The sequence below is a fragment of the Rhinolophus hipposideros genome, assembly GCF_964194185.1.
Source record: "Rhinolophus hipposideros genome assembly, chromosome: 2".
NCBI classification, from domain to species: domain Eukaryota; kingdom Metazoa; phylum Chordata; class Mammalia; order Chiroptera; family Rhinolophidae; genus Rhinolophus; species Rhinolophus hipposideros.
In genome coordinates this window covers 50,515,998-50,540,565 of record NC_138048.1, presented here as the reverse complement: position 1 = coordinate 50,540,565, position 24,568 = coordinate 50,515,998, and the positions used below count along the sequence as shown (strand labels likewise).

The 24,568-nt window shown below is 44.7% G+C and overlaps 1 protein-coding gene across 4 annotated transcripts in view; it reads left to right on the top strand.

Annotated features, from left to right (window-relative positions):
- The window catches only part of HEG1 (heart development protein with EGF like domains 1), a 94,615-nt gene that overhangs the window by 56,178 nt on the left and 13,869 nt on the right, over positions 1–24,568 (top strand). For 3 of the 4 annotated variants that reach the window (XM_081068745.1, XM_081068744.1, XM_081068746.1), the window contains exons 10-15: positions 2,924–3,027; positions 5,875–5,933; positions 6,181–6,341; positions 10,204–10,338; positions 15,267–15,309; positions 15,435–15,472. In XM_081068745.1, the coding sequence (XP_080924871.1) occupies positions 2,924–3,027; positions 5,875–5,933; positions 6,181–6,341; positions 10,204–10,338; positions 15,267–15,309; positions 15,435–15,472 (540 nt within the window). Of the gene's footprint in view, positions 1–2,923; positions 3,028–5,874; positions 5,934–6,180; positions 6,342–8,021; positions 9,276–10,203; positions 10,339–15,266; positions 15,310–15,434; positions 15,473–24,568 lie in introns of those variants that run through there. The other variant, XM_081068747.1, reaches the window with a different exon arrangement.

Below are 24,568 nucleotides of genomic sequence, written 5' to 3'. Positions count from 1 at the left end.
AATATATAACTTGTTGAAGAAATTAGAAGTGAAGAACATGGAGTTATTATCTAAGCTGGATAAGGAAACTGGCAGGAAAGTGACTCATCTTTGAATCATCTTAAATCGCCTAGTATGATACTTCACACACAAAAAGAGCTCAGTAAATATTTTTGTGAGAGGACCAATGTCTTTGTCTTTTAAAAGTGTTATTTGCATGAATTCCTATTGCCTATAGGCTGAAGGGAATCATCAGACTTTTTAGAAGGTTGTATCAAATGACAAAACTAAAACAATTTAGTGACGAGTTTGACATCCCTTATTCAAGGGAGAACAAGCCATGGACGGGGGAGGACAGTGCCTCATAAGCAGGGGAGCATTCTTCCCAAGGGATTGTGGGCAAGAGTGGGTTTTAGAGAGGGTTAGACGTGGAAATGGCATGATTAGCTGGGGTTGCATAGCAGACCTTATTTAGAAAGATCAAGGAACAAAGAAATAAATATGTAGCCCAGAGTTGTCTTGGCTTTGAGGATTGGCTGACTGGGTATACTGTGCTTCTGGTCAAGTGGAGCAGTTGCAGGAACACGAATGTTCCGTTTGCTGACCTGGCACCCTTCGCAGCAGCGGCCCCATCTTGAGCCTAGACATTTATTTCAACAGTTGGTTCTCTACTAAAATAATGGCAGAATTTTGAAAATTGTTTAAAATACAAGGATCAAGTCAAAGCATCATTTAAAGAAAGAGAAATCTAGGAATGTAGACATCAGTTAAAATTAAGAATTCCTCTTATTCTAATAGATTGCTTTGGGGTAACCTATTTCATTTAGCTACACCCTATAAGAAATAAGCCAGGAGTTTTAGGTTTTAAAGTGGAAATTGGAAATGGTTTTGTTCTGAAGCAGCGTGGAGAGTACACTTGCCCAAGAACTCAAATGCTTGGCTTTCCTCTGTCCAGGGCCACCACCTGCAGCATATGACCCCTGCACCTCAATTTCCTCATCTGTAAAATCAGATTACCACCTGCTCTGCTTCCCACTGAGGGTTACTGTGAAGATCAAATAAAATAATGTATTTGAGCAAGCTTTGGTAGAAAAAAATGGTAGAATTCTCCAGAGGAGAGGTGTCACTTACCATTAGTTTTCAACCTCTTGGACCAGAACTGAAAGCGATGAAAACAGTAACCTAATCTGAATACAAAGTAATAATGAGGAATCTTTAAGAAAAACCATTTCAATAACCTATGTAAATCAGCAGTTAAATTTGAAGTAAAAAATTGCCTTAAAGCCTGATGATGTCGGTGCAGACGTGAAGATGTGCGTGTCCCTGGAGAGAGTACACTTGTGTGATGCCATCTTCGTGTGACAGTGAAAGCAGAGGCCACATTGACTGTCGTGACTCAGAAGAGATGTGTACTTAGCGTTTATAGTATGTATAGTTCTAGACAGGGAGTCTGGGTATAAACCTGTGAGATGTGAAGACGAAGGAGTGGGATAATACTTCTGGAAGCTTGTGTGTGGAGTGTCCCACGGGCAACACCATCAGGAGAGAGCTAGCGGGTCTTTTGTGTTAACAATCATCTTTCCCTTTTCAAGTCATTTAGCTTCATTGTTCATACACATCAGAGGAACATGCAAATTAGAGCATGCTGAAATGCTTTCATTTGGCCAAGAATGTTTTCAAAGAGCTCCCTGCTGCTCAGAAAGAGTCCTAAGCAGCTGGCTTCACTGAACTGTAGAACAAGCAAAAAGATGTTAAATAAGGATTAAAGGCTTTAGACAGTAAGTATAAGATGTTAAATGTTTTCCCTGGCTCATTTGTGGGCCTTTTTCTTAATTCAGCAAGCAAGCTTTCTGTGAAAGAGCAGCTTCAGGGGTTTTTGTGTTTTGGGTTATTTTCTTTTTTACTTTTTTTTTTCCCTGTCCAGGGGGAAAGATTCGAATTTAATATAAAGGAAGATAAGAGCCAGATATAAAGCAGGCTGTACTAATTTTTGGTTGCTTACCCATTTGTAAGTTCCAGTCCCCTCAGGCCCAATCAGCACCGACTGATGTTAACTAGAATTTTATGAGTGAAATGGGCCTTGAACATGGGGCTGCTTTCTTTCATGTCTGAATCCAATATGGGTCGTTTCAATACGTGGCTTATAATCATGGAGTCTGGCAGCCCCCAAAGTGGGGTCCCACTCCAGATGTTTGGCACCTTTCTCTGCCGTCCCTTGGTTGTCCTGAGAATGTCAGATTCCTCAGGGGACTGAGGGTAGAGAAGAATTTGGAAGATGGGCACACATCACATTAAACGTTAATTTTGGCCCTTGGGAGCTGGGTGACCTTGGGAAGTCACTGACTTCTGGAAGACTCTTTTATCAGTGATAAAATGGGCATTTCCTCTGAGCAAGAGTAATGGGGTGACTCGAGAGAGAAGGTGAAATCAAAGCATGCCTTTAAAGCCAAGGATGTATCAACTTGGTAAAAGACCTAGAGTGCGAGAGCTTTTTGTCCTCTATCTGAAAATTTTATGGGGCCTGAGGAGCACTTTTTGTGTCTAGCCCCACGTCTCCCTCCCCTCCTGCTAGGGTTATGCTATTTAGGCCAGCTCATCTTTCTTCTTTGTCACAGCTTTATTGAGCATCTATTATGGGGGAGGCCATTAGGGAGATGTCAGGAAGGCTCCTCTCAGCAGCCCTCACATATACACAAAAGTCTCCTTAGAGTCTCTCACCCAGAGGTTTACTCAGTCTGAGTCTTCAGCTCAGCTCAAGAGATGCTCACTTTCCTAGAGAGGAGCCCGGAGAGGCAGATGGGGTCTCCATCCTCAAAGAGAAAGAAATGCACAGACGTGGTCCTTTGAGGTGGAGTAAAGCTGGATGCCCCAGAAATTTACAAACACAGAGCCTTGCGTAGGTCAACCTGTTGTGTGGCCTCACAGGTTATGTTTTCATTTTCAGTGAGAACCTTCGTGACAGAGTTTAAATTAAAGAAGACATTTGTTAATACCACCATGGAAAAACATTCAGAACTGCATGAAGTTGAAAATGAAATCACCAGAACAGTAAGTTTCCTAAAAGGCATATTCCTTCTAGTCCTTTGTTTTCTAGAACAGATTTTGTTCAGAATTAGGATCCTCCTGGGGACCAGCTATAACTCCCGGGATGTTCATTTCTGTTATATATGGAAGGTAAACTTTATGGTAAAATAAGAGGCCCCCTGGAAATAGAAGGGAAGTGTTGGGAATGAGTGGTGCCCAGTAGAAGTGTTTCTTTGAATGTGTCCTCATGTGCAGTCTTTATCGGTGTCTTGGCGTTTCTTTTCCATGTGCAGATTTACCATCACAGACATTTAGATGACATGTACCAATAAGAGCTGTTGGTGAGGAGGAAGGACCTAGAAAATCCTACTATCCCATCAGCTGTTGACATGCTGGGTGATTTTCTCTCTGTGTTTTAGATCATGGAGAGAGTGATGCCAAAGGTGTAACAGTTAACCCTGATTATCCAGGGTTCAGAATTCATTGCATATATTATCTAGGGGCCTTTGATTCTTCTTCTTTCCCTCTTTGCTTTACTTTTTGTCAAGAAAAAAAGAAAGGAAAATGGAGAGGAAGAAAGAAGAGATGAAAATAAAGCTCAAATAGTACATTTTGCATCTCCACTGCTACCTGAGTCTAAGATTTGGTGTTTAGGAAATTGAAGTTTGCCATTAAAATAAGCTTTAGAGATTAGTTGATTTCTGATTTCAGTTTTACGTATTCTTTATGGGTAAGAGTTAATCTATTAGCAAAAAGCTATAGCATTTTCTAGGACTGTGGATTTTGTTTGTGTAAAATTTAGGTTCCAGTTCCATTTCTGTATCCACTGAGCCTCTGCTCTGTGACAGGTACTTTGCCAGAAGCCTCATTCCTGTTGCAGGTATTGCTAACACCTTTGCAGATGGACAACTGAGAGGCTCTGGAAGCTAAGGACATTGCCTGAGCTCAGAGCAAAGTTAGAGAACAGTCCACTAGTCCACCCTCACTTCTGACACCAATTGCAAGTTTGGGGATCCCCAAGGCCACCCTCAGATCTGATAATTCACTAGGACTCACAGATCTCACCAAGAGCTATTGATACTCAGGGTTATGGTTTATTACAATGAAAAGATCCAGGCTGCAATCAGCCAAGGGAAGAGATTCATGGGACAGAGTCTGGGGGAGGGGAGGGAGACGGGGCCGGTGGTTCAAATGTGGTGTTTGCAGTTGTGGTTCCCTCACGGACTCATGCAGTGTTAGTCTCTCAGCAGTGACGTGTATAATATTCATGGAGGATTGCCCACAGGGCCGCTCACCTGAGTCTTGTGGTCTAGAGCTAATCCATAGGCCTAGGCAGCGGCCCATATGGCTGACCTCGGCCTCCAGCCCCTCTGGAGGTCTGGCGGATACCCTCTAACTCAAAGCCCTCCCCATAAATCACGTTGTTAGATGAGCAGGAGTGGCCCAGGCCTCCAGGTAAACAACAGTAGGATATTCCAAAGCTTAGAGATTACTTTGCAGGAGCCAAGGGCCAGACCTCTCTTTGGGCAAGGTTAAATTTTTTTTTTTTTTTTTAAGGAGGGTGCAGCTCACAGTGGCCCATGTGAGGCTCGAACTGGCAACCTTGGTGTTATTAGCACCATGCTCCAACCAACTGAGCTAACCGGGCCACCCTAGTTAAATTCTTTATAGTGGGTTTTACGTCTACTTTATGTCTACTAACCCTATACCTGGTGTCCTCGTCACTCTACCACAGCTCCCCCTTGGTTGTGCTGTAGGTCAGTATTTCCTTCTAAGATAGTACAGGGGCTTGGAACCCCATGCAAAGGTGCAGCCTTGGCCATTACACAGCGGTCAGTGACTTACCTGACTTGCTAATTTTTACCCAGTATCAGCGTATAATTTATTGATGATGTGACATCTCCACCCGACAGGAAATAGTGAAGATTTAAGCAGTGACTGGAGACGTCATTCAAGTGCTCTTTCCCAAGATGCCATTCAGTTCTGAAATGTGCCATTTCTGTTTTTACCTGAGGGAGAAACAGTTTAAGTAATAATACTACTACATAACAACACATCATTGCCCATCAGCATATAAAGCCATGTCGTTCAAAGCCATAGGGATTTGATAACGTCCCATGTTTGAATCCATCTTCTAAAGAGTGAGATGTATCTGACACACAGGCTTTGAAGACAGGTGGGTTTGCATTGGTCAAGGTGTTAAGACCGTCTGTTGCACAGGAGTCCCCAGCCCCTGTGTGGGGGAACCTAGAAGCAGGTATAGCACTTTATGCCCTGGAGGGATTTCCTGCGCTCTCTCAGGGTACAAGGCAAACACAGGGAAAGTGGCTTTTAATTTGCTCTGAACAAAAGGGTTCTTGACCCACATAATATAATTCCCCACGGAGAGCCTTTTTGAAGAGGACCTATCTTTGCATTAGGTCAACAAATCGTAGATTAGGAAAGGTCTGTGTCGGGTCTGCCAGACCTGGGGTAGCTGAAAGGAACCAGCCTTTTCTTGAGGCTCGTTCACTATGCAAAGTCCAAATAAACAGTTGCTGAGTTTTTTGAAACCCTGCGTCTTAGAAGAGATCTGCTCCTTTGAAGATGTTTTGCATCCAAGGGTGCTATTCTGAACATCTTTTCCTGCCAAGATTTTCCCCACTGATTTACTATCTGCCTCTCTCCCTTTGTACTCAGGGAACAACAGAATAAGCGCAGAAAGGCGTGTAAAGAAGGGAACATAAATAGGACACCACTCCTCTGTAAAGACCCCTGCTGATAACTTGATGGCTGGAAAATGCCTATTTGATCCTAAAAATAGGAAATTGGTTCCAGGTCCAAGGCTTTTGTCTAACTCACAGTTAACAACAAACCTATTCTTTCTTTCAGTTAAATGTGTGCTTTTCAGCGTTACCTGGTTATACCCGATCCACAGTTCATGCTTCTAGGTAAGTAACAGAATTACATTCGCTTGTGAACCAGTCTATAGAAAGGGGAGGAGATTCTTACATGGGTGGTAGCAACAAAATTGGGCCCTGTTTTGACCCAGCCACAAGGTGACCCAGGGCCAAAGTCGCTGGACCCTCATGCTTTCCCATTCCCTCACTGGACAGTGGAGATGACATTCATTTTCCAAAAGTCCTGGGTCCACATGTCATTTTAGAACAATTAAAAACCTACACACTTTTCCTATAGAGAGTCCAGCGTGGTGGTCATGTCACTGCAAACCACCTTTTCCTTGGCCTCCAATGTGACGCTGTTTGACCTGGCTGACAGGATGCAGAAATGTGTCAACTCCTGCAGGTCCTCTGCTGAGGTCTGCCAGCTCTTGGGATCTCAGAGGCGGATCTTTAGAGGTAAGGGAATGGCCCTGTGGGACGACCCTGCCCATACGGTTAGGCACAGACCTAGAATAGAAACGTAAGGCTTTCAGGGCTCAGGTCCAGGAAAGCTCATCACAGAGCCAGCCTATCTTTGAAGTGGGTGTTGAGCAAATTAACACCGTGTGAGTGCACCTTTGTGCATGCTTACACACGCACACGCACACACACGCACACGCACACACAGTCTTAAATTCACCTGGTTCTTGGCCTGCTGCCCCTTCTATTTCTTCTCTACGTTGTCGGTGAGGGAAGTGATACAGGACCTGATGTAATGAAGCAGAAATCACTCTTCTTTCCCTTAAAAAGTTCCTGCTCTTTCTGAGGAGACAGCCATTCACACACAGAATGTACGTGCTTGTCAATTTCCCAAACTTTCATCGTGATACACCTTTAAGTAAAAAAAAAAATGTGTAGTATTACTTGTATTTTTTATTTGTTTGCAACTTATCAATGCACAGAAACAAGACCAGAACAATGTAGGCCAGACTGCTCACGATGCCATTCATGATCATTTCCCCATTCTTTTTCTTGCTTTATCTGTTTGGTCAAAAGCTTCTACGGTGCATCTAGTGTGAAGCAGATGAAGAAAAGAATTAGATACAAGTTCAGAAGGCAAATTTAGGTCTTAAAGGGGAGGTTTCGCCTCTGGGATGGGAAAACTGCTGGAATCAAAAGTACTTCCTCGCAAAGGGGGCTTGTTCCTGCTGCTTTCTCCTAAGTGATCAAAGTGGGCTGGCTCTGTTTAGCTCATGTCACTACACAAGTAGGATGTGGAATCTGTGATTCTCCCATCTGGTGCCCAGACACTGGACCTGAGTGGTAGGTAGCAGGTTTGGCGCTCTATCTGCTGGTAGACCCAGGACTTCCCCAGTGGGTCAGGGCTTCGTGAGGGCTGGTCCCAAGGGCTTGCCCACGGGAGAGCCTGCAAGCCGGGTGTTAACCTTTCACTCTGGGATAAATGCCGCAGCTTTGGCCTATTTCAGGGCTAGTTATTCGTTTGAAAAACAAAACAAAAAAATAAAAGAGCTAAACTTTCTGGAATTGAAATTGCTATCATTCAGCCTCTATTGGAAATTAGCTAAAAAGTTCATGCTCCATTGTGCTGTACTCTAAACTGTGAGGCAAGAACTCTTTGGTTTTACTTTGTTTCTCTTGCCAGTGATTCAAGGTCCCCGTTTTTCCTCCTCGATGAATAGGAAGGGGACCTTTCAATTCACTAAACATTTATGGAGTAGATCCTATGTGGTCAGCATTGTAGGAGGTTACTTTTTTGTCCCCAGCAAATGTGTTTCATGCCTTGCAAATCAAGTGATCAGATAATTTGGATTTATCGGATCCTGTTCGGAGCAGCCCTGCCCTCTCTCTGACTCCCATTCTTCCGATTGCTTAGATGGAACTTATAGGGAAGCACCTGTCATCCTTGTTTACTTGCTGAGGTCCCATTCCTTTTTTTTTTAAGACTTTATTTTATTTTTTTTTAGAGCAGTGTTAGGTACACAGCAATATTGAGAGGAAAGTACAGAGATTTCCTCTTACTCTCTTGTCCCCACATGTACTGATCCCCATACTTTTCCTCTCCTTTCAGAGCCTGTGAAAACAAAGACAGCCAGGTATCTTGGCTGAAAACAGGCTCACTTCTGTTTTTTCTCCCAGGTCTTCTCCAGGCTTTGCCAACTTGGTTTCTCGCTCGCCTTTCTGAGTGCTAGAGAGGTGGGCATGGCGAACAGGAGCTGTCAGGCTCTGACATCTGGGTGTTTCCAACATATGGGCAGCGTCCAGCTACTCTGGACATGGCCATTGCAGAGGCAGGTTTTCACTCTTCAATTCACAAAGTATCCACTTCCTTGCCTTTCAAAGAACTGCAGCTCTCCTGTCTCCAGATGTTTCGAGTCCTTGGAAATCCCCCAGGCCTTCGATTTACATAAGTTCTCTTTGTCTGGCGGATGTCATGCCCAGGAAGGACCATGGGAATTGTGGATGTAGAAAAATCACATCACCAGGCTTCAAATGAAAATGGGATTATACGTGGTTCTGTTTGATGGATTTATGATAGAATATTTTAAAAGAATTTTTTAAGATAGTGACTCCTTTATTGCAGAGGCAGGGCCAGCTTTCCTTGCTTTCCCATGAATCTGCTTCTGTGAAGAGAAGGGTTGCTTATGCAGGGCGAGTAGTATTTGCCAGCAGGCTGGATTAATGGGCAGGATGAAAGGAAAACGTGACATCGGCTTCCAGAAAATATCTAATCAGGCCAGGCAACTCAGGCTGGAGAAGGCTCTTGCCAGCCTGGGTAGCCTTTTGTTCCGGAGGTATTTCTTCAGATTAAGGCTTGAGTACTGGCAAAGCCTTCAGAAGTTTTTGATGAGGAATTGTGGAGCCTTAGTCCCTCTCCGGTGCCAGCTTCTCCGTGTTTGCTTGGTGACATTTTCCATTTTTTAATTTTTTTCCCTTAAATACAAACTTTTCACAATAAACAAAGGAAATTCTATCACACACACAAACAAGGTTCTGATTTAGCACGTCGGCTTCCACTGATAAAGACAGGAAATTCGGCGTTGAGAACTCAAGTTGTGTCCTAAGCTTACCTCCCTGTGACCAGGCCATCCACCGGGTCCCAAGCTCTCAGGACTCAGAAAAGGAGGCGGATGAGGGGGCCCTGTGTGGGTGTCAGCTCTTGTCACCAGAACCTGCCTGGGCAGGGACAGTTTTGCCATGTTAAGAATTGGTACCTGGCTTCTGAATAGGCTGGTGTCTTCCTTCAGGTGGGAGAGGGGAGACCACGCCTCCCTGTACAATACACACGCTGCCCTTCCGCGGCTCTCTCCCCATTTCACACTTGTTCTTGTCTGCCAACAGTAGCTTGCCTTGCCCTGTACATGGATCTAAATAAATTACTGCTCCCTCTCCAGTTGGCTTTTTCATATTTTTGTTCTGTTGTCTGTTTATTCCAATTACATGTGTCACTTTTCTCGGGCTTATTGTAGATGGTAAATTGTACCCTCAGAGGGTCTGCTGTAGAAATGTCAGAGAGGGTCCACTGTATGCAACCTCAGAGGGGGCCACCTGCGCCACGTGGATGCTTTTTGATAATAATGAAGCGGTTCTTTGTCATCCGGGAAATGAACATGGCTCACATGCCCAGGGCTGGACAAAGAATTAGGGCCCTAACGGGAAGGAGACAGCAAGCCTGTAAGATGCATTTTTCTGTCTGCCCGTGTCTCTTGGTGGTGACCCGGTGACTGGTGGTCTGACTGCACCTTCAGCAGGTGTGTATTCAGCACTGTGTGTGGACCAGTCTCTGTGCACGGTGCCAAAGACCCAGAGATGAATAAGCCCAAAGGCAGGCAGTGTAGTGGGGGGGCAGACAGGTGACAGAATTAAACCGCAGTCCCCGGGAGGCAGATTATCTTCTACACCTCTCCACAGAATCATCTGCGCAGGTCCGAGCCCCTTCGCTTCCTCTGCAGGAACATAGTCATGATTTCTGGGTTTGTGTTGACCTCCCCACTGCAGTCCTTGAGTGAGAAGCTACAGAAGACACCGCACCTTCGACGGCCGTGTTTGCAGTGGAGGCTGGAGTTGGGGACAGCACCCTGTTTCTTTTGGGTTTGGTTTCTCTGTGCCACCGCATGCTGGGTGAACGCTTAGTAAACAGGCCTGGCGGCCAACATGGGAGGAGTGGCAGAAGGCAGAATGGACCTCTGGAAGGAGTGTACACTGCAGACTTTTGGGAAAACTCTTCTCAGAGCCTCTTGAAACAGAAAAGTTCACGCATCTTAAAGTTTGAAGTGGAGGAGGTTTTGTTTGGTTTCACTGTCTTGTTTTTCCATTTCAGCGGGCAGCTTGTGTAAGCGGAAGACTCCAGAATGTGATAAAGAGACCTCCATCTGCACCGACCTGGATGGTGTCGCGCTGTGCCAGTGCAAGTCGGGCTACTTTCAGTTCAACAAGATGGATCACTCCTGCCGAGGTACCCCAGGGTCTCCGGGGTGGTGTGGCCCGTCCTGTGACCGGGAAGATGATTTTCTGTGCCAAGGGCTCTCTTTCTGCTCTAGGTGTGACTCTTCTAAACTGGGGGTAACCAGTTCTTGTTACACAGCCAGACGGAGTACATTATCTCCTTGGAATAACAGCATTATCTCTGACCAGTGCACGCTGGCCAGGCCACTGGATTCAAAGGGAAAGAAAAGAGAATGGAAGGCCTGTGGTAGCAACGCCTTTTCTTCCTTTCTTTTTTTTTTTTCCACTTTAAGGAAGTTAGAAAAATGACCATTTTAATTTCCAAACTTTTATTCTATTGTCTGCTAATCTTTTAAAATGGTAATCCAAGCATGGAGTCAGGTCTTACCTTTTAGCAGAAGCTGTGGCTCAGTCAACAGTTCTGATGAGGCTCGGGCGACCTGGGGCAGAGCCCGACTCTGCTTCACCAGTCATGCATTATCTTGGGCACATCACTTGCTTTGCTGAACCTCAGTTTCCTCTCCTGTGAAATGGGTATAGTGATACTTCATTAGATAATCTAAGAATTGAAGAAGGCTGTGTATGTGGTGGTACTTTGTGACCCATCAGCATTTGCTCTTGCATTTCACCCAGGTTGTTGTGGAAGTAATGAGTTCTAATTTTAAAGGTGTCATGACATGTTTGAGGGAAGAAACCTAATTCTGCTAACCTTTTAGGTGACACCTAAATTCATTCAGTTTGAGATGAAAGGCTTCTCAATGAGCATAGTGCTTTAAAATTAAATAATTCAAATCCAGAGCACTGTGCACCCTGACTTACAACAGATTGCTGCAATGTGATCACCAGAAAAATTTAGCAAGGTAAAGACCATCATGTCACTTTAAACATCACATCACATCAGAATGTTTCAGCACATTTTTCCTGTTCTGTCAACACCTGTGGTGACAGATATACTGGAATCTGAGTAAAAATCACACACTGCGGAAAAGTGACATGACAGTCATATGTGTCAGGGCTTCCCATTAGAGGACTCATTCCATCAGAAGAAGATAAAAATACGTTTTAGGGCAGTGCTCTCACCCGGATTTTCAGACCCTGTGACTTAAGCTTGTATACAAAGGGCTTTGGGAGGGCACAGCCACAGCTCTGCCTGCAGGCTCTGCAGTGGGTGTTGAAGAGGGGGGCAGCCGTCCGTGATGGGCAGTGGTCCCCATGCGTGACAGCTCCACCGCATTCCTCAACGCCATGTTAGGCTGCTGCTTTGGTACAAAGAGATGAGGCTTCCTAATTCCATCCTATCTGGTTTAATGCAGAATTTCCTTGCCCTTCTTAGAAACTGAGCTGTTGAGCCCCACTTTATACGGGAAGGCGACCTCTGCTAAAATCCATATGCTGGAGTACCGTGCAGCTGACGGGAGGGAAAGGCAAGGTGGGCAGAAGTGCAGGCACGTAGGAGTGCTGGCCCCAATCCACCGTGCCTCTGGAGTTTCTGATGGCCTCCAGATGGCCCTGTTAGCTTTGCTTCTGGCTGGCGAAGCCACGTCCCCTCTGTTTCCACGACAGCACTTTCATTGTGTCACTTATAGACGCCCAGCAGCAATAGCCGATCTGTCAGAGAGTTTCCAAATGCAGTGGCTCAGGCACCAGCAACCTTATGTTTATCAAGTAGTGACACCATAAGCAGTGTAAAGCAGCCTTGGTTAGCTTTCGGGCTTGTGACTGAGCCCCCAGGAAGCCTCATGTCTGCAGTGTCCTCGTTGGTTAGATTTTCATCTGCGGCCATCAGACCTCTGGGGAGTGTCTTTGGGAGCTCCTTGGACCACAGCCTTGTTGACTGGGTTCTGATGGGTTAGCAGTGACATCTTCTGGCCATTGGTACACAGGGGTTATTTAAACCAAGTTCCTTTTTGACACCTCAAATCAGGGGTCAGTCCCCTGTATTAATGGAAGATAGAAGCGTGTGGATGTTTCCTAAGTCCTTGCAATTCATAGCTGTACATTAGCAAGGCTGTATTGTTCTCTGTCGCGCACACACGCGCGCTTGCACACACACAAACACACACACACACACACACACACACACACACACACACACACTGCTTAATGTCTCACATAAAATGTCTTTATAGAGTCTTTACCAGACTTTCAAAGTGTCATATAAAATTAAAATAGGTGTCCTTCCCACAGGTGTCCTAGCTTTCTTCCACCATGCAGGCATCACGATGAATTCCGACTACCTGTTTGCCGGTCTCTTTCTCACTAGACCACAAGTGCCTGGTGAGCAGTACCTGTGTCTGGAATATGCTTAGCACATTGAGGGGCTCAACACATGCCTGTTGAGTGAACAAATATGATAGGATAAGATTGGCAGGTCTTGATTTAGTTTCCTGCATGGGAACAAAAGAGTTTTTAAGACTCCACCATTCCTTTTTTAAAAAGGCCAGAAGGCTTGAATTTTCTTGTGTTCCGAATCAATGGGGGAAGCCCAGTTCGGGTGTATACGCCAGCTGTTCATTGCATCTCCCTGCTCTGTGAGTCTGCCCCGCCAGGGTGTGGAGACGCAGCGCTGGATCCTAAGACACACGGGAGTGCCTTGTGGCAAGATTTTCCTCCTCGAGCCCCTAGAGCAGTGCCAGGTCCACCGTACCATCAGCCTTTGACTGACTGGCTGAATGAGCCCATTTGGAATAAAGACATATCATTACATCAGGGAGTCAGGCCACTTCCGAAGCTAAGTGAAAACAGCCCGACCGCTCAGCTCGCAGGCAGGACGACAGGTGGACTGTGTACCTGGCTGGATGGCAGCCCTGGGGTGGGAAGCTCCCTTCCCCCCCCACCCCCACCCCCCAGCAGATGACGGTTGGGTGGGTAGATCTGATGTGAAAACATTTCCAGGAGGAAGTGTTCAGAATAGAACAGACGGGTGTGACATCAGCCTGCCTTGCTGCTGCGATGGGTGGGATGAGTCACTGGCATGCCCGCCGTCCCTGTGTAGCCGTATCCATGGGTCATCCAGGGGCAGCTTCCCACGCTCACACGACCCGCTGTGGCATGGGACTGCCAAGGCACAGTGATTTCCAGGACCGGGAGACAGGGGTGCTCAGCTTGTTCCTTACAAGCCCGACCTGAGAAAGGCAGGAAGAAAACTCAAAGGTAGCACAGATTTGGGGGAGGGGCCTCGTTCCTCCTTCCCTAAATGAGATATAATGCTCTACCTTATTGCAAAAAGGATTTGAAGCACCTAATGAAAATTCAAGTACCAAAATGAGACTTAATTTAAAAGGTAAATCAGGTTGAAGGAGAAATGCAATGAATATGCAGAAAGATAGACCGTAAGTTACCACGTGTTTGCTAAAGGTAGGCCACTCGTTCCAGTTTTGGGCTTCCTGGACACTGAGGCAAAGAGAGAAATCTGATTCTGAAAAGGGGAGGGGGACCATAAAGTAACGTACAGTCGTTCAGGAGCACCCCCATCTTTCTAGACGCTGAGGACCGAGAGGAGTGTCCCTGGGGCGTCCTCCTGAGGAGGTCACTGAGCGGTGTTGTGGTCATGTAGTCCGTGACATCCCGCAGTAAATACTAGGGACTTGCCCCGGGCTGCTGCTTATACGAGGTAGCTCTTACAACAAGAGAATGTAGCTCAGGAAAAGGGACTCCATGGAGCCCAAACAGTGCAGTCCAGGTTCACCGCTCTCATGATCTGCCGTGAGAGAATTATAGGTTAGGTAGAACAGTGCTTGCCAAACCGTTCCACAAAACTAGGGATATGTCAATAGCCTATGACAACAAAGCAGATGCTAGAAACATTTAACGTCTAACATTAAAAAATAGAAGGAAGAGGGCTATTAAGCCCATCTACGTAGTCCACATTATTATCCACTAATCCGTAAGGGAGGATACAGGAAGTCTGTGTGAGCTCTCCCGTCCCAGCCTGTAGGGCGTGCTCCATCTCTCTCCAGCCCTGCATGCTGCTAGCACTCACATCTCACCGTTAGCATGTGTGCTGCCTGTCCAAGGATTGCTGCTCTATGCTATGTACCTGTTCTTACCCAGGATCTTTTCCGCAGTGCATATCGTACATTAATCATGAATCAAATTTTTATCATTCCTTGCAGCAATGGATTAGTTTGTGAGGCCATTTTTTATTGTCTGCTTTCATCCAAGCATGTGTTATAGCTCATGCTGTTCTGTCAGCTGATTATAGGGTTGAAAGTGTTCTGTGATCAAATAAATTCAGGAAGTGCTGATTCAGGGGAATGGCTGGGCCACAGCTCTTCAGTGAAGCAGCCATCCATGAGCAGCAGCACCAGAGGCTTCAAAGTTACGTGCCTGGGTGGTGGGCGCATTAGGGATCATCCGGTGGATATGTCCAACATCTCCTGCACAGACTACCGGGTTAGCTGCTCTTATGGAAAAGGAGGCACCCACTATGGCTGTGTCCCACAGAATGGCACCCACTAACTCAAGGGCCAACAGCAAGTTAAAAGTTAGACTCAAAGAAGGTAAAGCATTTGTCTTTCAGTATGTGATGTGACATGGGGGCCACAGAGAACTTCCAAAGAGAATTGCACTTGCTGGAAAATAATTACAGTTGCATTTATTTAGTGGTTACTATGTGCCAGGTGCTGTGCTAAGCCATTTGCATGCCTTATTTGACCTCATCTCCAAAAAAACTATAAGGTAGATATTATTATTATCTTCTTTTTATAGATGGCAAACTGAAAGCCACAAAGAAGTTAAGAAATTTTTTTTCATAAAATTAAGAGTTGAGCTGGCAACAGTATTTAGGCCAGGTTATAGACAGATAATTCTAAAGCTGTTGGCGGCCTTCTGGTTCTAGAATATTCTTGGGGACTTTAGGATGGCTGGTGTTTAATTGTCAGTTGGGGCCATGGGAGGTAAATAGATATATTTATGGATTTTCCTTTTCTCTTTCAGCGTGTGAAGATGGATATAGGCTTGAAAATGAAACCTGTATGAGGTAGGCTCCATGTTCGTTTATTCTGATGAATTTGTTCCAAACTTTATTTAGAAATTACTTAGTAAATTGCCTAATGATTTGAGATTTGAAACGAATTCTCATTCTTTTCCTCTGTTGACTTGCAGTTGCCCATTTGGACTTGGTGGTCTCAACTGTGGAAACCGTAAGTATGCCGTAAGAAGTCTCGAGTAAGAAGTCTCGAGTTCAGCGTAGGCAGGGCCCTTCGCCGGTGTTAGCCAGCAGGGTATGCATGCGTCTCCTCCCCTCCCTCAGTTCAAATCCACTGTCTTCCCAGCTCCCGTTCTGGGAGGTATGAGGAAAGCAAAGAGTGTTCTCCAGAGGCTCAAGGTCTGGTAGGGGAGATAAACATTCCTAAATAGCCCTGACCACAGAGTGTTAATATAATAAATTGTGAGATGTGAGGCAGGGAGGGAGTGGCCATGCCCGAGGAGAATAAACCTCCTGAGTACTTCTTGGAGGCGATGGAATTGGAGGTTTTGGAAGACTTGGACAGGCAGGTATGGAGGAAGAAGGCAGAGGGCAGAGGGAACCACTTAAACAAGGGTCTTGGGGCAGCCTGAGCCTGTGGGATTCGGGGGACAAAGAGTAAGGGGTGTGGCTGAGGATGGAAAGAGAGGAAGGCAGAGAGTGGAGGACTAGAGTAGAGGGGACCAAAGTGCTAGAGTTTGGGACGGCCAGCCTGAGAGTTTAGGCTCTACTCAGCATCCATGGTGGAACCAGTCAGTCTTAGAGCAGGAAGGTAGTTTGGAAAGAAAATCAGATCGGGCTGCAGTGAGAAGAATAGACTGGACAGAGGAGAACATGGGGAGTTAGAGACTTCCTCCAATGCAGTCACGGCAGGACTCAGGGCTGGAGACAGGCTCTGAGGCATCTGCTCCAAGCTGATGTTCCCGCTCCTAGAAGCACAGACGATAGACAGGGCGATGTCAGCTGTGTGCATGGTGTGTGTGTTTCACACCTAATTCAGTTTTTTGAGAAAAGCAGTTGGGATTCGTTGAATATCACGTTCACTGACATTTTCTTATATCAAGACCTGAGAAATGGAAATCACTCTCAAAATCATGAAAGATATTCTGGGATATAAGATGTAATAGGAATGATACCATTCAATACTTCGTCTGAGGATCGCTTTGTCCCTTCTATAGATGAATGTGCCAACAGCCCATATTCTAAGTTTACTAGACCAAAAGTAAACATGATTTAATATGTAAAAGTCCCCAGTTTCTGTTCCCCAATGGTATACTTTACATTTTACGTTCTCAATGGTATTTTCTTTGCTCATAAAACTTTTAATTAGTAAGTTTCATTCCTGGATTTCTTTTGAGAGTAATAAAAAATAAATAAAAGGAATTAAAACAAAATTCACTGCTGAGGACAAAACTGACATAAAGCTCTCTCGGTGTACTCAGCACGGAGCCACTCTCAGCCAGAAGCTAGGGATTTGGACTTCCATATTTACCTCAGATTATCTGATTCATCCTGCCTGCAAATTAGGAAGATGTGCAATAGACAGCCTAAGAGAAAGACTAGGGAAGCACTTCTGGAAGCAAATGTATTGAGTCATACTGACTAGAGAGGGAGCAGCCCACTGAATTAATGTGTTGTGTTTTTTTTTTTTAACTAGCAACCTGAGGTCACGGGGTGGTGTAGTACACAACTCTGTCTTCTTTAGTAGTCACTAAGGACAGCACGGTGTCATACAAGCATTTAGGCACATTCATTATGGTAGACCCGAGCCATCACACACCGAATGGTGTTCGTGTTACGATTATATGAACTGATTTGTACTCACAACACTTCTAACACCAAATATGTGGGGGTTTGACTCTCCAGACTTAGTGTCAGACCTCACAGGTGACAGGCTCATTTCCACAAGACTGCCCCCACATCAGCAGCACCCCCACCAGCTTGGACCCCCCGTACTTCTGACCAACTAGCTATAAATCAAGGGTTCTCATGACCCCCCACCTCGTAATGTGCTAGAGCAGCTCACAGAACTCAGGAAGGCACTTTACTTACTATTATAAAGGATGAAACTCAGGAACAGCCCAACGGAAGAGATGTGCAGGGCAAGGTATGGGGCAAGGAGAGTTCTCAGAGCTTCCCTGCCCTCTGGGCACCACACGCTCTCAGCACCTTTATGCATTCACGAACCCAGAATTTCTCAGAACTCCATTGTTTAGGATTTTTATAGCAACTCTGTTACATACTATCAATTAAATCGTTGGCCATTGACCCTTGGAGGGGTGGGGGTGGGGCTGAAGGTTCCAACCTTCTAATCACAGGTTGGTTCTTCTGGCAACCTGTCCCCATCCACAAGAGTCACCTAATTAGCATAAACTCAGGTATGGATGAAGGGGGCTTATTATGAATAACAGAAGATGCTTCTTTCATCCCTACCTCTCAGAAATTCCAAGGGTTTTAGAAGCTCGTATGCTGGGAACTGGGGGTGAAGACCAAATAGATATTTCATATTATATCACAGTTTCACAAGTGTATGCAGTTTAATAAGGGGAGGAAGTTATCATTGTTTAGACTATTTAAAAATTTAAAAGTATTCAAAATTCTTTGTACGTTATGTGTTGGTGCTTAAAAGGGTAGGCTTCAGGTTTTTGGAGATTTGGCTTATGTAAAATAGTCTGGATAGCAGTATATGTCCTTTTCTAAAAATGAAGGTTTAGACAAGCCAGTTTCTCACCTGGCTTCAGGGACTTTCTACTCTGTGTCAGGAAGATACCTGTGCTGTAAAGGGGCTGCCTGGGGTACAGAATAGCCTTGGTTCACTTTCTAGTGTGACTCTCATCCCTCCCTCAAAACCAGAACCGAGCCACAGAGCACCCCTAAACTGGTCAGAGAGTGGGGTGGCCTGTACATAAGAAGAGACCAGAGAAGGCCTAGGGCTTTTCAATGTGGATAAAGGAGGCTGAAGAGTCAGGCACAACATTTAAGATATTTGAGATCTGTTCACCTAATGCTGGAATACTGGAACTAAACGGTATTTTCTTTTAGAAGAGTTGGTTTTAGGGCTCACGGTAGTGAGTGCACCACGAGCCTGCAAACCTTATCCTAAGACGTTAGAAATATTTAAAACAGGCTTAGATAATATTAAAGAATAATTTTATTGAGGGAGGAGATTACATCGATTTGTATCACATGTGCAAGAAATTTACTAGACTACTATCCCATCAGATGGCGAAGAAAGAAAGAGAGAGCAAGACAGGTGAGGAGTGTGGAGCTGTGGCAGCTCTGGGAGTCAGGGAGGGAGCAGGAGGGAGCGATGTCGTCCTGAGGCCTCGTGGCCCTGACAGGCCTCCATAGACTGACCGAGTACTTCAAACCTGCTCTGGTCAGACAGCTTCCTAACTAGGTTTTACCAGAAAATGCTTCCTATTTCTCAGTGAGTGGAAGAGTGATCCCTAGAGGGAAAATGGACAGAGTGCAAAGCCCTATAAAGAGCTGAAGGAAAGGGAGTGATTTGCAGGGCGTTGTTCTAAGCGGCAGGTAGTGATTTTTTTTTTCCAGAGATCATTCAATCCTATGTATGTCTAGAGATGATATACCCTTATATCCACTGACTATTCCATACATTCCTGTGTCTCCCCATTATGTGTGCGGATGGGGGGCAGAGGGTCTCAGAAGTAGCCAGGATTTCTCTCTGATCCTGAGGCTTCTTTTCCTCCTTGTTTATCCAAGTCGCCATTGTTATGGCCAGCAGAGGGCACACTCCTTTGTGGATGTAGGCTAGTTCCTGCCCACCTTTTTGTTGGTGACTTTTGTTAACTCTGTGATGGTGTATGAATATTACTTTCTGATTTTGATATCTGTGTTAGTTTCAGTGTTGCCAAGCAATTAATAGTGGCTGATAACAAATAGTACCCTCCATCTGCCCCAAGCCCTGGGTATTGGTTAAGGTATCAGGAACACCTGAACTTTACCCCCGTCTCTGGCCATGGCACTTTGTGGTGTCTGGCTTTTCACTCAATATTTTGTGCCAAATAACAGGGCCCTGATCACTCACTACTGTCACTCTGCTGTCACCACCAAAGACTGTGGGCTGTAGCTTAGGCTGGATTTTTTGTAGGACAACAAATGCCTTTTCTCTGTGCAGACTTCTTGGAACACACACTCTACCCAAGCTCAGTGAGACGGGAGCCCCGCGTTGTCAGCCAAGCCACTGTCTTGAGGCTCCCTCACTCCATATTCCTGGGAGTCATCCAACTCCACTATGTTCTGGGTTAGGCATAGCCTATGAATCGCCTTTCCAAAATTTCCATAATTTCCTAGTTGTGTCCAGATTGCACTCTCTGTTCCTCATAAAGAATATCTTTCCAACTGGAGAGGGCAGGAATAGCCTTTCTTTCAAGTCCTTTAGTCCCTGAGGGAGTGTTGGCCCACCTGGACTCCCGTGTGCACCTGGCAGGGCCCCCTACCCCTGGGGAGCTCAGGTTGCACCTGTTTTATCACTGCTCTTCTTCTTATTTTACTTTCATATAAAAAAAGTCAGTGTGTATACCCTAGAGTCCAACAGTTCTGCCTTATACCAGTTATCCAGTGACCCCAGAATTACCTTGCAAGCTTGTTTTCAGAGAGGTCCCTCTCTTCTCTTCGCCCCTCCACCCTTTTCTTAGGCGTGCATGTTCCGCCTTTGCTTGAATTTTGCATCGGCTGCTCCTCTCAGTTTTATTACATCTCCCATGACATCTGAGTTTGCTTCACCTTTTTTCTCTTTTTAAAATAAATTTTGTTTTTTCATAGCATGATTTTTTTTTTCAGTTTTTTAACCTAAGTTAATTAGAAAATAGTTATAAACTAAGGGAAAAAGAAAAGTAAAATAATTAGTCTCATCACCCCTGAAACATTGTTAATACGCTAGATTGGATCCTTGCTACTAACTGTGGTCCGTGGGACCAGCCGCGTGAGCAGCCCCTTGGAGCTTGTTGGAAATGCAGAGTTGCAGGCCTCTCCGAGGGAATTCCAGACCCACTGAATCAGAATCTGAATTTTAACCAGACCCCTAGATTTCGTTAACATGCAGATTTGTATGTTTTCACGTTTGAGAAGCATTGGTATTATAGTGACTCTTTCCAGCGGTATGTATGTGTTTATCTTTCTAACATAAATTGGATCTCACAGAATATACTGTTTTGTAACTTCTTTTAAACCTAGTAAACTGTGCAGTATTTTCATTCACATAATTTTTAAATGTCCCTTTTTATACTCTGGAATTCTACTCTGTGGATTACCATAATTTACTTAACCATTCCACACGCATTATCCTTTTAAAGTCTTTTTTTATACTCCTATCCTCTAAGCCACGTTTCTATTTTGTGGTTTTTGTCATTTTGTGATTATAGAACTCACATAATTTTCCTACGTTACCTTTGTTTGGCCGCAGATGTTTTTATCCATCTCTGTTTCATGTTCACAACCTGCCCTTTTGTAGCTCATCCTTTCCACACAAAGGTTCTGCATCTCTTCAGCAGAGACTCCTTCCCCATGAGCCTCCCAGCATGGCCAGCGAGGAAGTAGAGCCTGTTTTCCTCATGTATGCTCCTCTTCCAGTGAAATCAGAACCTTCACCTTAAAGATCTTTCAGCAGTCTTCCCTCCCCGACTAGCAGTCCAGTGGCAGGTGTATAAAGTACCTGTTAATTGTGTTCACCCTATTGTTACATTGGGCTTAAAAAATTCACACCAGTGGAAAGGCTGAGTGTTGGCAGGAGTCACTCCTCACAAACATCCAGGAAGAGAGCACTAAACTCTGAGGAGGAAAAAGAGATCATTCATTATCCAGAAGTCAACTAGAAGTCTCATTCAGCTCAAAACACACGTCTCACTCAGTCTTGACTGGCCTTACTTCATTCAAGTCAGAGCTGGAAGGAAGCAGGGCTTGGGGAGAGGGGAATTCACTCCATATCTGCTCTTAGGTATGGTCACATACAGCCTGTACACGTGAGAAAGGCACATTTTAAAAGGAACAGAGGGGAAAGAAAAAAAAAAGAATGCTGTGAGCCGAGATTCCAAAGGAAAGATGCTGCAAGAAGAATGGAAAGATTTAAAAGGCAAAATTCTAACCATCCATCACGAATGAGCTCAGTGAGGGGGAAAAATGGATAGAAGTGAATAAATTTTAAAACAAAACTTATGTGGTCACTTAGAAAGGTCTGTAATGAGTTCAGGAGTTTTAAAGGAGAAGGCATATTAGTTGGTGTAATTCTGATACCGATTCCAACATGTGTTCTTTCCATACTGCCAAGCAGTTAACTCAGTTCTGACATTGTCTACCTGGAGATGGCATTAGATCCCACAGGTTACGGGCTCAGTGCACAAGACTGACCCCTCCTCCTGACACACGCACACACTTCAGCACTTCAGATACTAATTGCAAGTCCAAGGTGTCACCTGTGCTTCTGACCAACTGGCTACAGATGAGAGGTTCCCACTACCCCTTCCTTGGAGTCAATTAATTTGCTAGATCAGCTCACAGAACTCAGAGAAACACTTTGCTTACTAGATTACCAAGTTTATTGCAAAAGATGCATGGGGCAAGGTATGGGGAAAGGGCACAGAACTTTTACTCTCCCCTCCTCCCCACGTGTCAGCCAACCTGGAAACTCTGAACCCTGTCCTTTAGGAATTTTTTGGTGGCTTCATTACATAGGCACAATTGATTAAATCATTGGACTGGCAATTGATTCAACCTCCAGCCCTGCTTCCATTCCTGGAGGTCAGGAGATGGGACTGAAAGTTCCAACCCTCTAATTACAGTATTGGTTCCCCTGGCAACCAGCCCCCACCCTTGGGTGCTTTCCAAAAGTCACCTCATTAATATAACAAAAGACACCTTTATGCTGTCATCACTTAGGAAATCTAAGGGTTTTAGGAGCTCTGTGCCTGGCACTGGGACAAAGACCAAGTACATATATACAGAAGGTGCCAAAAAATGTATACACATTTTAAGAAAGGAAAAAGCTATTACAATTAGGCTGATGGTAAACATTTTGAGCACCTCTTATAATTGCAGAAGTCAAATGTGACTTGTATTCGTCTTTTGTTATTGGTATATATTGAGTATTACAATTTTAATAGTTTTTTCCTTTCTTAAAATGAGTGTGTGTGTGTGTGTGTATATATATATATATATATATATATATATATATATATATATATATTTTTTTTTTTTTTTTTGGCACACTCTGTATTTCTTATTATAAATCACAATATCACAGTTGGCTACAGCTCTTCTGGAATAAATAAGCCTAGCTAGCTTAAGCAACAAAGACAGTTTATTGGAAAGATCCTGGAATTTCAGCCTCAGGAGTGGCAAGAATCAGGGAATTATAGGGAACCACAGCAGCTGGAGGTTGGAGGCCCTCTTTTCAGGGCATACGTTCACATGACTCCATCTTCGTCTCTCATCTCTGCTCTTTGCTGTGTGTGTCTGTGCACAGGCTTTCTCTCTTTCCCAGACAACATGATGGAAATAGGCTTGCCAAGCAGCTTTGAGTGTGAGTTACTGGTTCAGCCATTTTGGAAGAGAAAGTTCTCTCTTTCCCAAATTGAAATTCCTGGGAAGGAACTACTTGACCCAGTTTGGATCATGTATTTACTCCCAAACCAATGTGCTGTGGCCAGAGGATGGTGTTACATGTACAAGCATGACCACCCCCAGTGTAACCTGCACTGGGGGGAGGGGTGAATAGTTGCCAAAAGGGGGTTGTCTAATTAGACAGTCCAGTAGATTCTATCCAAGTAAGCACATAAGGAAGTACAAAATAGTTTATAGGAGAGGCTAAGGTGCAGAATGGGTTGGCTTACTGAAAAATGCCAACTGTAATGAGAGCAACACCAACCTTTGATCAAACCACAAGAATAAAGAAAGATAGAACCATTGCTGGGGAAAAACTGAAATGGCAACAAATGTCAAAGAACAGGCAAGTAAGACTGTGAATTCCGAGTTCATTCTGGAGAATCTCCTCAACGTGGAAAGGATAAGGCAGACAAACCTAAGGCAACACTCACTGCCTTCTCTCTCACTTTAATAAATAAACTTTCAGAGCACGTGTGGAACTGATCAACATCACGGTTGGAGTTGAATCGAATCCCATGCGCTTGTTCTACATCATAACGTGGCCTCATAATAAATCTGAAGTCAGTACCTAAGTTCAAAAGATCAGTTGTAGTTCATGAACTGACTTTACAGCAGGTATGAGTAAAAAAGGTTTGTGGGTTATATTGTCCATAAGCTTATTATGTACAAGTTTTCAGTGCTGTGGCTGCCAAAGAACATCAAACATCCTCTTTAAAAAATTACATATGTGTATAAAACAAACTATGTATGTGTATGTACACACATGATTTCTAGATTTAGAGGAGGTTTTGTGTGTGTGTGTGTGTGTGTGTGTGTGAGAGAGAGAGAGAGAGAGAGAGAGAGAGAGAGAGAGAGAGAGAGAACATGAATCAAATTTGGGAAATACAGAAAAGCACAAAGAAGTAGAAGTTAGCCATGAGGACCTTCAGCAACACTAAGTTCTGTGAGCATTTTGGTGAATTCACTCCTAGGCGCCTTCTCAATGCTCGTGTGTGCAGGAGTAGACGACCTCTGGCTTTCTGTGCAGTGCTCTTTCCTCTCCCGTGTAATCTAAGCCAAATGCTACCCGCAGTGTGGTCTGCAGGCTGCCAGCATGACTGTCCTCCTGAAGCTTGCTAGAGACACAGCTTCTCTCGGGGCCCTAGCCCAGACCTCCTCCGTCATCTCTCGGGGTGGGGACCAGGCATCCGTGTTTACACAAGGCTCTGGGCAAGTCAGATGCACAGGAAAGTTTTGAGGAGCAGTAGGCTTATACCAGTGTTCCTCAAGTGCGGTCCGTGAACTCTTACTGGACTGTGACACGATCATTCAAAACTTGAAAGTGAACACTTAGAAACATTATATTCGTTTGACATGGCTGTGACATCCAGGCATGTGGTCCTTTTCAAAAATAGTTTTATTGTAAGTTTACAAAATCAGTCCACAGTAGACTCCTTAAAAAACAACTCATGATAGTTGGTGCCTGTGCGAAAAGATGAGAGGAGCAAATGAGACTTTATTTTCTTAATTTAAAAAGAATGCCCACAAGGAAAGAAAATGACCACAGATGGTATGAAAAGTACTGGTTTATACTGTCTGTGTCTCTTTAGAGACAAAACTGCTCTTTTCCAAAGGAATCTGCTACCACTGTAGCCACTTGCAAGCGTCA